At 48.7% G+C, this 14,544-nt stretch overlaps 1 protein-coding gene across 1 annotated transcript in view; it reads right to left on the bottom strand.

Moving 5' to 3' along the window:
* Positions 1-14,090, bottom strand: part of LOC116517795 (coiled-coil domain-containing protein 102A-like) — a 37,844-nt gene extending 23,754 nt beyond the window's left edge. Inside the window, exons 1-3 of the mRNA XM_032230970.1 lie at positions 13,182-14,090; positions 5,372-5,598; positions 89-197 (exon numbers count right to left, since the gene is read on the bottom strand). Coding sequence (XP_032086861.1) covers positions 89-197; positions 5,372-5,598; positions 13,182-13,784 — 939 coding nt within the window. The 5' untranslated portion in view covers positions 13,785-14,090. The remainder of the gene's footprint in view (positions 1-88; positions 198-5,371; positions 5,599-13,181) is intronic.
* Positions 14,091-14,544: the final 454 nt, after the last annotated feature.

Here is a 14,544-nt window from a genome sequence, read left to right on the forward strand (position 1 = left end):
GGCACCCCCAACATTGCCGCGTGGGCCAATGCAAGAACGCCTGGCTTTGTCCGATGGCGTTTGGTTCAAAAAGTGAAGGGAAGCTCACCTGTTTCAACACCTCCTGCTTGTTCTTGTTCAGCTCCTCATACTTGATCTTCCACTGGCTCAGTTCACCTTCCAGCTTCTCAATGTTCCTGCTGAGGGATAGCTTGTCCCTGAAGGAGGCAAGACAACAGCAAGGCTGAGAAATGGCACTGAATGCAACAGAGCTCTTTCTCTGCAGAAGCTCCCCATCTGCTGCTGCTGGGGTGGAATGCAGTCTGGATTCCCAGGAGGGAGGGGCTGTTTTCCAGAAGGCAAAGAGGCAGCAGAGCTTAGAAAGTCTGGTGGGCAGGAAGAGGGCAGGGGTGAGTTGCTACCGGCATTACTGCTGGTTCAGTGTGCGCAAAAAGTTTCTGCGCATGCGCTCGCTTCACTCATGTGCACACCAGACATGCGCTCCACGCGCATACGCATTTGCAAGTAAAAAGGTCTGTGCATGGCCAAAATCTAAAAAAATGGGGGAAAATAAATTTTTGAAATGAAAGTTGTTCTGCGCATGCGCAGAACTGAAAAAACAAGATGGCGCCGCTGTAGGAGAACCGGTTTGGGGGTGTGGCAGGCCTGGGTCGCTACTGGTTCTAGTAATGCAGGCTGCCAAGTTGCTACCTATTCAGCCGAACTGGTCCGAACCAGTAGGAATCCACCTCTGGAAGGGGGTTAAAAGGCTCCTCCCAAGCTATTCTCAGAGTGTATTTGTAGTTGTTCAAATATGGGTAATCTTTGAATTAGGACCACAATTGTGCCCAATGTTTCTGTTGCTAATGGAGACAGTTGCTAAGTGACCACTTTATGACCTTTCTTGCCACAGTTGTTAAGCAAATCATTGCATTTATTAGTAACATGGGAATGGGAATGTGTAGATAAGCCTCCTTCAAGTCGATGGACGTGAGGAGGTCCCCCTGGCGAATCCCCGCTAGGATAGTCTGCAGGGATTGCATCTTGAACCTCTGGTATGCGATGTGACGGTTGAGGTTCTTGAGGTCCAAGATGGCTCCCACCCCCCTGAGTTTTTGGGCACCAGGAAGAGAATGGAATAAAATCCCCTCCCTTCCTGGTCGGGTACAACTTGTTCCACAGCATTGATCTCCAGGGGATGGTGAATTTCCTGGGCCATGAGTTGTGGCATGACAAAACCGCGCTTGTCAAAATAGTGGTGATTAAACCGCGTCGCTAAAGCCGCGATGTCATCACCGTGCGTCATCACCGCTGCGACAAAAGTGCAGCGACAGAAGGGCGTTCTACATGTTTCGTTCTTTGCCTCTGTACCTCCAAAGGTAGCCCTCCTCCTCCCCTAGGTTTAGGGTTAGGTTTAGGGTTAGGTTTAGGGTTAGGTTTAGGGTTAGATTTAGGGTTAGGTTTAGGGTTAGGTTTAGGGTTAGGTTTAGGGTTAGGTTTAGGGTTAGGTTTAGGGTGCTTCGGACAGCGCGGATTTGCCTCCGCACTTATGTCGGTGCGGATAAGGGCTTCGCGGTTGTGTGGTGGAACCCCATGAGTTCCCTCTTGAGAGGGCAAGAGGGGGTTGGATAGCAGATGAAATTCTGAGGCGGTTGAGAGAGAAACTCCAAGGAGAGTCCCTCCCTGACTGTCTGGAGGACCCAGGCGTCCTCCGTGGTCAGCGCCCATTGGGGGGGTGAACAGCTGGAGCCAGCCCCCAATGGGAGGGGAGGGTTGATGGTCACTTGGACTTACAGAAGGGCCTGTTGGAAGCCCTGCCACGGTTGGACTTGCGGTAGTTGAACTGCTGCCTACCCGTCCCGAAAGAACTGCCTGTCCTGGGACCTATCTCCCGACTGACCAGTTGGTCTGTTCGAGGGAGCGGAAGAGGATCCTGCGGACTCACTGGAACGAAAGGACTGCCTCTTGAAATAGGGAGCGGATTTACGATCCTGTTTCTTGTTCAAGATGGGCAGAACTTTCTGTTTATCCTTAGATTCAATCAAGAAAGGGTCTAAGACCTCCCCAAATAATTTGGACCCCTTAAACAGAGAAGCCAATTTCCACTTGTTCTTTTGGTCCGCCTGCCAGTGATGGAGCCAGACAAGGCGGAGGAGGTCACGTTGGAAGCTAATACCCTAGAGGCGAATTTGACAGCATTAAGGGAGGCATCAGCCAAGTACTGGGATGGTTATTTTGGTTATTTCCTGGCAAAGATGAGCGTCTCCTGCCGGCAGCTTAGCCTGAAGCTCATGCAGCCAAATGACAGAGGCTCTGTTAAAGAAGGACGCAGATGAAGATGCCTTAATGGCCTAGGCCGCCGCCTGATGAGTCTTGTGGCAGGCCTTCTTCGCTTTTTTGTCCTCCGCCTTGAGGCCTTCCAACAGGTCAGCCGGGAGGACTGAATTAGAAGTGAGGGCCGCTCTAGGGGTGTGTGTCTACGGATGGCAGGACCAGGATGTCTTCCAGTGGGGGGTCAACTGAGTACAGCTTCTTGTCCCCGCCACTGAACGCAGCCAGGGAGCCAGGCTGGACCCATTGCCGTTGAATGACATCCATAAAGAGATCAGGGACCGGCACCAGCTTTTGTTGAGGTGCCTGAACATTAAACATGCTAGCATTGGGGTTAACCGGGGTGGAATCCGAAGATCCCTGCATGGTCTTAGGTTTAGTACCCACTTGCGTGGTGTTCTTAGCCTTGTGCAAGATGGACTTAAATAGGCTAGGCTTGAAGAGCCCCGAGAAGGCAGGAGCGTCTGAAGGAAGGTCCTCATCCTTCGAGATCTCCTGCTCCTCCTGATCCGGGTCCTCCAAAATGGAAGCCTCGCTGAGCGCCGAGGATTCCAGAGATGGGTGACAGACCCGCCTCCCTCCCGTGGAGGGAGCCTCCTGCCTGGGCTGGGAAGAGCTGGGAGCGATGTGTACTTGGTCACGCCTCTGCATCCCCTGGGCTATGACCTGAGAGATGGCATGGGTGACCACTGCCTGCATGTGGGTGGATAACTCAGGTTCCTGAGCTAAAGCAGTGTCCGACCCAATGGGGTCCCTGGAAGGAGGAGGAACTTGCCAGGCAAGGATGGAATCAGCTAGCCCCCCAAGGTTAGGGTCCTTGGGGGCAGGCCCTGACTCAGAAATACACGAAAAGGCAGGAGAGCCCGGTTCAGCCAGAGACCTATCCAGGGAGAGATCCTGGGGATCCACTTCCTCATCAATCACTGACAGGCGATTCCCCCTTGGGAATGGTGGAATGACCGGCCCCACAGGAGGGGTAGGCTGAGGGGACTCCCTCACAGCCTGGCGTTGGGCCTTCTCGAATTGTTTCTCGAAAGCCCGCTGCAGCTTCTCTGCATCCCTAGTCATCGCCGCGGAAGGTGCCTTGTAGGGATGACTATCCTGACTATCCTGACTGGCCACCCTGCCCTTCTTTACCTCCATGCCCTTGCCTGCAGAAGTTCCCTTGCTAGGGGCTTGAGAGGGGCCCAGTCTACCGTCAGAGGAGTCAGATGGGCCAGGGTGCTCCATGGCCTGATGGCAGAGACTTCAGACAAGAGGCCAATACAGGTGGAGATCAGGTGAAGGAGACTCTGGTGGCTGATGCTGGATCAGATGACACACAGGAATTGTGGAAGCAGGAACAGTTTGTGGAAAAAAGGCCAGAGGAGTAAACTGGGGCTCTGCGATGAGTTCAATGAATCCAGCCACTCGACGGGAGGTGAGAAGGTGGAAAAACAGCCAAGGCTGCAAGAGCAGGCAGATAAGGCAGGAAGAATCAGTAGATAATTAAAAAAAAAAAAAATTCCCTGTGCCAGTGTATGACCACCAGGTGGCCCAGACGCCAGCGCCGCTTGGGGAAATGTGGGTGGACGTGACCCATCCGGAGACCCAATCAAGGCCAGCTAACCACCCTGCAGTTACCTGCTGAAGCGTGGCTGAGCAGAAAGCCCAATGGAAAAAAAGGGCACGAATTTGGGTCCTCCCAATTGGCCGCCGCTCCAGTGCGAGGGAGAAGGGGGAGGTAAAGATGGCAGCTGCTTTGATTTAAAACAGCCACGCACCTCTCCATGGCAGGCTGCGCCCTCCGAAAGGCAAAGAAATCGGCAAAAAGATTCAACTAAAAGAGGAACCGCCGGCAGCCGCCGGAAGCCTCGCCTCTCCTGCCGCGCTTTAAAGCAAATACGGCAGCTCTCCGCTGCCGTCCAAACACGGTGCGGCAAGCGGAGCACCCCCCCCCCAACCACGCCTACCTCTGAGTCTCTAGGACAGTGTTTCTCAACCTTGTCAACTTGAAGATGTCTGGACTTCAACTCCCAGAATTCCCCAGCCAGCGAATGCTGGCTGGGGAATTCTGGGAGTTGAAGTCCAGACATCTTCAAGTTGACAAGGTTGAGAAACACTGCTGTAGGAGAAGTCAAATGACATGAAGCAAAAAAACAATTTAAACTGTGCTAGTGATGGGAAAAAAATTAAGGAAAACGAAAGGGGAAAAGCTAGAAGGAGAGTCCAAGCTTAGTTAAATTACGCCGGAGCTCACAAATCCAAGTCCTGAACGGGCAGACTGAGGAAAAATCCTGGCGCCAAGTAACACCAGGAGGCGTGGCCAAGGAAAAAGATTCCTCAGTCCCAGGGCAACCAGACTGATTTAACCCGTCGCTTGGACTCTCCAAGCGGTACACAGGAAAAGTAATTAAATCCTGCTGAATCAGTTACGTGTGTGTGCTTTCTGGATGCGATTGCTGCTGCAAACTCTGACACGTCCTTGCAGCAAATGGCAAACAGCCAGGTGAGCATATTCAGCACATTATTGCAGCCTGATTCAGCATGAGCAGCTGATTGGCGGGTGGATTGGCCTCTCCGAATACCCCCAATCAGCTGTTCCAGGCTGCAGGGATTGCCACCGACCTTCGTCTCCTCGGTGCCTAGTGTTTTTGGCTACATTCGGTGTATAAGACACACCCAAATTTTCACTCTCTTTTAGTGGGGGGAAAATGTGACTTATACTCCAAAAATATGGTATATTTAAAGTTATTCAAATAGCTTTCTAGTCCGGCAAGATTATGTCTGTAGGCAAACAACAATAAAGGAAACTACTCAGAAGTAACTCCACGTGTCATTCTTGGTTCTTGGGCCTGACATCAGTTATTCCAGACAAACAACTATCTTAGGTATGTTCTGTGAACTCTTAAGAAGGGGCCTCCTTTTTCGTCTGCCTGCCTGCCAGACATTCCAAGTTCTGCAATGTCTTTGCCCTCTGGGAAAGAGCCCCTCCCTTCTGGGAATCCAGAGCACTTTCCACCACAACTCCCGAAGGAACCCTCTGGTGGAGGAAGAGGAGCTGTGAAATAGTGGCACTCACTCCCTTTCTTTGAGGAGCACTTTCTGAGACTCGTCCAGCCGTAGCTTCAGGGCGGTGATCTTGGTGGCATCCTCCTCAATAACGGAAACGTCTTCCCAAAGCAGCCGGTTCCTCTCCTGACGAGTGAAGGACGAACGGACGCTAACTGAGCTTCGTTGGTCCCAGCATTCACCTTCTTCCTGCTTGTTCTTCAGGAGGTTCTCCATCAGTTCAAACTCCTGCAGGGACTGAGAATCACAAATGGCCAAAGTCAGGGAAGAAAGAAAAGCCCTTAAGGCATAAGAGCCACAATGGCACAGTGGTTAGAGTGCAGTACTGCAGCTAATCCTGCTGACTGCTAGCTGCCTGCAGTTTGGCAGTTCGAATCTCACCAGGTGCAAGGTGGGTAAAATGGCCCTCCATTGGAAGGTGGCCTTCCATCCTTCCGAGGTGGATAAAATGAGAACCCAGATTGTTGGGGGGGGGGGGGCAACAGGCTGACTCTATAAACCACTTAGAGAGGGATGTCAAGCATTGGTGAAATTCATTTTTTTTTACTACTGGTTCTGTGGGCATGGCTTGGTGAGTGTGGCAAGGGAAGGATACTGCAAAAACTCCCTTCCCGCCCCACTCTGGGGCCAGCCAGAGGTAGTATTTGCTGGTTCTCTGAACTACTCAAAATTTCCACTACTGGTTCTCCAGAATGTGTCAGAACCTGTTGGATTTCATCCCTGGAATCAACCCTACATTAATTCTTCAACTGAATAGGAATGTTCTACAAGCTGTCATCCTTTGAGTGCATTAAGGTACAATTGGGAAATTCAACCTGCCACTTATACTAAAAGCACTACAAGATCATGCTGAAAACAATTTTTGTGGCAAAATGGCAAATTTTAGATGGGTGGCTTTAAAACTTTTAAAAAGTTTAAGCATAAAGCTTAAGCATCACACATCAAACCTCTTGGATATTCAAAAGACCCTAAGCCATTGTTTCTCAACCTGGGTAACATTAAGATGTGTGAATTTCAACTCTCGGAATTCCCCTGCCATCAAGACTTGTGGACTCCAATTCCCAGAATTCCTCATTTGACTGGGGAATTCTGGGAATTGAAGTCCACAACTTTTAGTTGCCTAGTTTGGAGACTCAGTTATATTTTATTCTTACAAACTCAGAACTGTTGCCATGCTGCTGAATTTTACTGATGCTTAACAGATTAACAGACTTGGAAGAGACCTTGTAAGTCATCTAGTTCAATCTGCCACACAAGCAGACCCTACAACATTTTGGACAGATGGCAGCCCAGTCTCTTCTTGAAAGCCTCCAGTGGTGAAGCTCCCACAACTTCTGGAGGCAAGCTGTTCCATTGGTTAATTGTTCTCACTGTTAGGAAATTTCTCCTTGGTTCTAGGTTGTTTCTCTCCTTGATTAGTTTACACCCATTGTTTCTTGTCCTGCCTTCTGGTGCTTTGGAAGATAGCCTGACCTCCTCCTCTCTGTGGTTGCCCCTTAAATATCGAAAGACTGCTATCCTGTCTCCCCTGGTCCTTCTCTTCCCTAGACTAGCCATGCCCAGTTCCTGTAACCGTTCATTGTATGTTTTAGCTTCCAGTCCCTTCATCATCCTGGTTGCTATTCTCAGCACTTTTTCTAGAGTCTCAACATCTTTTTTATAGTTTGGTGACCAAAACTGGATGCAGGATTCTAGGTGTGGCCTTACTAAGGCTTTATAGAGTGGCATTAGTACGTCCCTTGATCTTGATCGTATCCCTCCACTAATGCAATTTAGGATTGCGCTGGCTTTTTTGTCTCCTGCTGGCTCATAAATTGATTCAGACTCCTGCCGTAAGAGCTTTAAAGATGATGACCAACAGTTTGAATTGGACCTGTAAGCAAAGGGGCAGCCAACGCAGCTTGCTTTACAACCTGAAATGCCAGTTCAGCCTGGATTAAATCTCCAAACTCCATCTTTGGGTTGATAGAGCAGATGGCTTGCTCATTGGCTGTCCACATATCATGGCAGATGATGATATTCGTAGCAGAGCAAACTAGAGGGGAACTCATATGAGAGGTGCGGGCAGAATTGTTCAGGAGATGGTAAGTTCATTGCCAATGTTCCATCTTATTGTATGGAGCAGTGGTTCCCAAACTTGACAACTTTAAGACTTGTGGACTTCAACTCCCAGAATTCTCCAGCCAGCTCTTAAAGTTGCCAAGTTTGGGAACCACTGATATGGAGGATCACCAGGATCAGGTATCCAGAATAATCTGCCAGATCACCCTTGTGTAAATCTAACCGTGAGTGAAGATGAATGAGCCAGCCCTTCAATGGCATCTGTCTGCCCACTTAACTGGAACCCAGTGAGCCAAATCCCTGCAAAACCATTGCATCATTCCTCAGCATGGGAACCGGGAGGAATTGTTCAAACTGTAACTACTTTGGGGAACAATTAATTCTTCATTATCTATATTCTGCAAATGTAAACACGCTTGTCTTAGCAATCCGTTCACATCAGCCTCTGTCTTTGAGGCCAGCAGTTTTCTTTTGATGTACACCAGCTGCTTTTATGAGAGCCAACAATTCTCTTTCATGCAGAAAAATGTTTCATTGCTGGCACTCTGCCCATCCCAGCCGAACATCTCTGTTGCATTGTAATAAGCCTTGTTGTTCTTTCAAGTATTTATATGTCCTTCATTCTGGAGAGGGGGGGGAGACAGAGAGAGAGAGAGAGAGAGAAAGGAAGAAAGAGGTAGGGGAAGACAGAGAGAGTGAGAAGAAGAGATAGAAAAAGAGAGAGGGAGAGAGAGAGAGGAAGGGAGGAAGGAGAGGGGGGAGACAGAGTGAGAGAGGGAGAGGGAGAGAGAGAGGAAGAAAGAGAGAGAGAGAGGAAGAGAGAGTAAGACAGAGAGAGTAAGACAGAGAGAGAAGAAGAAGAGAGAAAGAAAGATGGAGAGAGAGAGGAAGGGAGGAGTGAGAGAATGAGGGAGGAAGACAGAGAGAGGAAGAGAGAGAGAGAGAGAGAAGAGAGAGAGAAAGAGGGAGGAGGGGGAGAAAGAGGTAGAGGGAGGGGGAGAGAGAGGAAGAAATGGAGAGAAGAGAGAGAGAGGAAGAGAGAGTGAAGAAGACAGAGAGAGAAGAAGAGAGAGGGAGAGATGGAGGGAGGACGGAAAGAAGGAGAGGGAGAGAGAAAGAAATGAAGAGAAGAGAGAGTGAGTGAAGAGGACAGAGAGGAAGAGAGACAGAGACACAGAGAGAGAGAGAGGAAGAGAGGGAGATGGAGAGAGAGAGAGAGAGAGAGAGAGAGAGAGAGAGAGAGAAACCATTTCAATGTTGTGAAAATGCAAAGTTTTCAGAGCTCCCTAAGACGTTTGCACAATCAAAAGAATCTTCTCTTTGGCTGCTGTTATCCCAGGAAATCAAATCAAAGAGGAATAGTAGCTGAACTGCAGAAGGTGAGAGAATTCTGCCTTTACAAATCAGCAGCAAAACCCCGTGGTGGACGGAGGTGGGTTTGCACAAAAGGCTTAATTAACCAGGGCAGTGAAAACTAGAGGCGGCATTCACACAACAGAAAAGCTTGACATTGTTTTTATTTTCTTTGAAGGGTAGGAATCCATCTGATTTTACTAATGGTCAGTCTTCAGGCAATGGTTGAGTACTGACTGGCTGGGGAATTCTGAGAGTTAAAGTCCACAACTCTTAAAGTTGCCAAAGTTGAACGCCCCTTTCCTCTAAATTTGGGGTGGGTGGGTTTGAAATGTTTTTCTGGGGTTGCTCTATACTGAAATAAAAAAGGAATCTAATGCATCCTACAGAATTAATGGCTTCATTCATATCCTACGCTATAGTACTCTAAACCGTTGCATTTTAGCCCTGTTCTGCTGAATAAATCACACTTGGCTGGATTTGGGTAGAACATCGCACGATAAACCACACAAACCATAACTGCCGAATTGAGGCAGGGCACCCAGCCAAAACCAAGCCAGCCACATTCTGGCACAACGTCAGAGGTGAACAGCACCGATTCCAGTGGTTTGGGATGAAAGAGCGCTTGGAAGCACTGGAAAGCAAGCATAAACTCTGGCATATGCATCCACCATGCCCAAGATTTGGCACTTCCTTATCTCAGTTTAGAGCGAACACTGCGATTCACATTTTGGATTTTGAGCCCTGGGAAAACCATGAGTTGCCTTGCTCAGGGACTGTGTTTCAAATTCTTTTAGAAGCTCTTCTGTAGGTGTGGCCTACTTTGTGGGAGTGGCTTGTTGGCCATGTGACTGGGTGGGCGTGGCCAACTTTTAAAATGTGGTGAAACTCACTTAACAATGCTCTTGCTTAGCAATCAAAATGTTAGCTCAGAAACTCTGGCATTGAAGTGTGCAAGTCTTAAAGCTGTCAAGTTATAAGACCCTTGTACCCTAACCCTTTAGGAAACCTCCCCCCCCAGGGTGTTCAAACTTGACAGCTTTAAGACTTGTGGACTTCAACTCCCAGAATTCCTCCTCCAGTCATATTGGCTCAGGAACTCTGGCATTGAAGTGTGTAAGCCTTAAAGTTGTCAAGTTACAAGACCCTTGCACCCCTAACCCTTTAGAAACAAAACCCCAGGGGTGTTCAAACTTGACAGATTTAAGACTTGTGGACTTCAACTCCCAGAATTCCTCCCCTTGCTCTTCATCTTGATGATGTGCGGATGGGCAGGGGGAGGGAGCTGGAACCGGTTCTAAACGGCATGGTAGATTTGTGGAACCTCGTCTATAGAAGAGGTTGGAACTGGCAGGAACCCACCCCTGGAGTGCGCCCAAACCCCCAAAATGCAATGTGCCCCTTCTTCGCATGCCACCCCCGTGTGGCAGAAGCCCGAAGGCCAGCTGGCTGGCAGGAGGCATGCACTCATGCGCAGAGGAGCTGAACTGGGGCGACGGCTCGCATGCCATCAGAGAGGGGGAGCCGCGTGGGCACCTGTGGCATGCGTGCCATAGGTTCGCAATCACAGTTTTAGCTGCTTCCGATCTATAAGCAGTCCTCGACTTGTGATCACAACTGAGCACACCTTTTCTGCTGCTAAGCGACAGCATTGTTGAAGGAGTTTTGCTCCGTTCTGATGACCTTTCTCGCTGCAGTTGTGAGGGGAATCACCGCAGCTGTTAAGTTGGTCACACAGTTGTTAAGTGACTCTGGTTTTCCACCTTGAAAAGGCTTGTCAGAAAGTCGCAAAAGACGATCCCACTGTGACCATCATGAATAGGAGCCAGTTGCCAAGCATCTGAATGTTGATCACGTGACCCTGGGGATGTGGCAATGGTCGTAAATATGAAAAATGGCCACAAGTGGCTCTTTCCAATGTAACTTCGAATGATCCCTAAGTGAATGTTTTTAAGGGGAGGAACGCCTCTTTCCTGAGAATTCAAAATTTGTCAAAGATGGTAGGAAATATGGCCTTGAAAAATTGACAGAACAGAATAACAGGCTTGGGAGGGACCTTGGAGGTCTTCTAGTCCAACCCCCTGACCAAGAAGGAGGACCAATACGCTTCTGGAAAAAGGGCTGTCCACTCTCTTCTTTAAAAACCTCCAGTGTTGTTGAACCCACAACTTACAACTTTGCAAAAGGTGAGGGGAATATCCCAGGAAACCTGTTAAATAAATAATTAGTTGAGCTATGGGAAACTTGACATTGTCCCCCCACCCCCAATTTATTATGATAAACCAATGGAATGATATTTTGGGTTGGGGTGGGGGTGAAGGGAAAGCAGCTCACAGCCCAGGGCTTCCCATCCCTCTGACCAGTGGTGAAATTCAAATATTATTAGTACCAGTTCTGTGGGCGTGGCTTGGTGGGCGTGGCAGGGGAAGGATACTGCAAAATCCCCATTCCCTCCTCACTCTGGGGTCAGCCAGAGATGGCATTTGCCGATTCTCTGAAGTACTCAAAATTTCCGCTACCGGTTCCCCAAACAACTCAAAATTTCCACTACCGGTTCTCCAAACTACTCAAAATTTCCACTACTGGTTCCCCAAACTACTCAAAATGTCCACTACCGGTTCTCCGAACTACTCAAAATTTCCACTACTGGTTCCTCAAAGTACTCAAATCTGCTACCATTTCTCCAAACTACTCAAAATTTCCACTACCGGTTCTCCGTCTACCCAAAATTTCCACTACTGGTTCCTCAAAGTACTCAAAATTTTTGCTACCGTTTCTCCAAACTACTCAAAATTTCCACTACCGGTTCTCCAAACTACTCAAAATTTCCACTACCGGTTCTCTAGACAGTCACTGATCTGATTTTGGAGAGCCTCCATGCCCCCCCGCAATTGGGAGGAGGGCTCAAGCAAGAAATTAGCCCTGATTGGCTACCTAAACACAAGAGGGCAAGGTCTGAACTCACCTGAATGCCTCAGAGCCTTACCTGGTGATTCCCAGACGAAAGCTGACAGTCTGGGAATATTCCTATACAGGTAGTACTCCACTTACGACAGTTCATTTAGCGACCATTCGAAGTTACAACGACTCTGAAAAAAGTGACTTATGGCCATTTTTCACACTTATGACTACTACAGCATCCCCATGGTCCTGTGATTTATATTTGCATGACTTTTGACAACTGACTCACATTTATGACGGTTGCAGTGTCGTGGTGTGATTTGATCATCTTTTGTGACTTTCTGACAAGCAAAGTCAATGGGGAAGCCAGATTCACTTAACAAACGTGTTGCTAATGTAACAACTGCACTGATTCGCTTAACGAACGTGGCAAGAAAAGTTGTAAAACGCGGCAAAACTCACTTAACAAACTTCTCAATTTGCAACCTAAATTTTGGGCTGGATTGTCGCCATAAGTCGAGGACTACCTGTATTATAGGCAGAGAACAATAGAGCAGCTAGTTTGAACTTCACCTGTGTGGGGTATGGTTGTTCATGGTTGATATTGGATGAGGTCAGTTTGTAGAGATTCTCAGCTCTCCGGATCATGGCTGTCCCAAAGGTGCTTTTTCAGGAGGCAGCTGGACTTTCTTATTTTATTTTTTTGGGAAGACATTTCGCTTCTCCTCCAAGAAGCTTCTTCAGCTCTGACTGGATGGTGGAGAATGGAAGGATTTATATTCCTTGCAGACAGCTCGTCATTTGCATCCTTTTAGAGGGTCCTTGAGAATACTTGGAGGTTTATCTGTGTCCTAAAGGGTCATTTGAGTGGTGCAAATGGTTCCTGTGGTCTGCAATTTCTTCTTCTTCTGGAAATCCATTCCTACTCCCACGTCATTCAAAGGGTGTTCATCCCAAATTGTATAGGTAAAAGTCTGAAGAAGCTTCTTGGATAAGAAGCAAAACATCTTCAAAGCAAAAAGATAAAAACGTTCAGTTGCCTCCTGGAAAAGCACCTTTTGAGGCAACCATGACCCAGATGACTGGGAATCTCTAAAGACTTTTAGCTGTAGAATTTGGGATGAAGACCCTTGGAATGGTGCTGGAATAAGAATGGATTTCCAGAGGGAAAAAATTGCAGACAACAGGAACCATTTGTACCATTCAGGTGATCCTGAGGACACTGATACATCTCCAGGTGGCCTTAATGACCCTCTAAAAAGATGCAAATGACCAGCTGTCTGCAAGGAGGATAAATCCTTCCATTCCCCACCATCCAGTCAAAGCCAAAGAAGCTTCTTGGATGAGAAGTGAAACGTCTTCAAAATTAAAAACAAGAAAGTCAAGTTACTTCTGGAAAAAAAGAGCACCTTTGGGAGGTGAGGCCAGTGTTGCAGAGGTGAGGCCATGTGTTAACAGAGTCCATGTTGCAAAACATAAAATAAAATCGTGGCTACGCTGTTCACCTTATTTTTCACCTCCTTCTCAGAGCCCACGTCCCGCACTGGTTCCTGTTCCGGAGACGCCTCGCTCTCCTTCTCGGAGACAATGCGGTTGTCCATCTCTTTCTCCTTCTCTTCTTCCTTCTCTTCTCCTTTCAGGCGGGCGACCTCCTTGCCCAGCTGTTGGTTCTCGTTGAGGGCCTCCTGTTTCTCCCGCTTCAGGCTGGTCAGTTCCTTGCTCAAGGTCTCCAGCTTCTGGCGCAGCTGGCGCACCTCCTCCCGAGCCTTGTTACGCTCCGCGCGGACCTTGCTCCACTTCTCCCGCCAGTTGGCGGTGCAGTCGGACCACCAGCGCATGGTCTTCTCCATCTGGGCAGCTCGAGCCCGGGCTTCTTCAAGCTCTCGCAGGCGCAACTCTTCCCGGCTCTCCCAGTCACTGTCGTGGCAGGTGGAATTCAACAGGGGCAGCTGCGACGGGCCAGGGGACGGAGTGCCACTCTTTGGGGTAGGAGACATGGAGTCCGACAAGCTCATCCTTTCAGGCTGCGGGCTCCCGAGGATGCTGAGTAAGCTCCTCTTGGAGAGCCGAGGAGAATCAGCCAGGTGAGAATTGGTGCCGTGGCTCATTTTGCTCCAGGTGGTGGAAACATCTCCTGTCAACAGGTGGGGGATGAAAGTGTCCACATTGCCATGAGATCCCCAGTGGTTTGTCCCAAGGAATCCCTCAGGGAACTCCTCAGATGTCACAGGTCTCCTAGCGTTCTGTCCAGAATTCCCTTGAATGGGAGCAGGAGACCCAAGCAGAAGTTAGAAGACAGGAGATGTTGCAACTTCAACTGCAGGAGGTGCTTTCTGGATGTCTCAGGATGGCTACAGACTTCCTTCCAGTGGTCTGCCTTAACAGTTCCCAGTTATCATGGCAACCGGAGAATGGAGAAGCCTACCTGAAAATAAGAGAGGAAGACAACGTGAATTATTCCGCAAGGCACAACATTGGGAGTTTTCATTTGGACTTTCCTAGATGGAAAAGTTTTGGAGACTTTTAGAGAGTATTGTTTGAGAATTGCATTGAGAATCTAACATCTGGAAGTTAATGGAAACTGGGGATAAAGAATGTGAGGGCCCAGAGATGTTGCTCAACCTCAACTCTCAGCGTCCCTCCCCGCAGCCCAGCCAGCTGAGCCTGCTGGGACTTGTGGTCCAGGAATGCCAAGATGGCTACTGGTTCCTCAAACCTGATTAAGATCCGCTATCTAGTGGTCTGTCTCGTATTCACTCAGCTTCCCAGAACTCCTAACTGGAGAAAGACTCCCCCCAAAATTGAAAGCTAGTCAATTCTTCCTCCTCCTTAAATGAAGGCGAGCAACATTCTGTCTGTTTTGGCAAT

Source organism: Thamnophis elegans, chromosome 14 (assembly GCF_009769535.1).
Source record: "Thamnophis elegans isolate rThaEle1 chromosome 14, rThaEle1.pri, whole genome shotgun sequence".
NCBI lineage: Eukaryota > Metazoa > Chordata > Lepidosauria > Squamata > Colubridae > Thamnophis > Thamnophis elegans.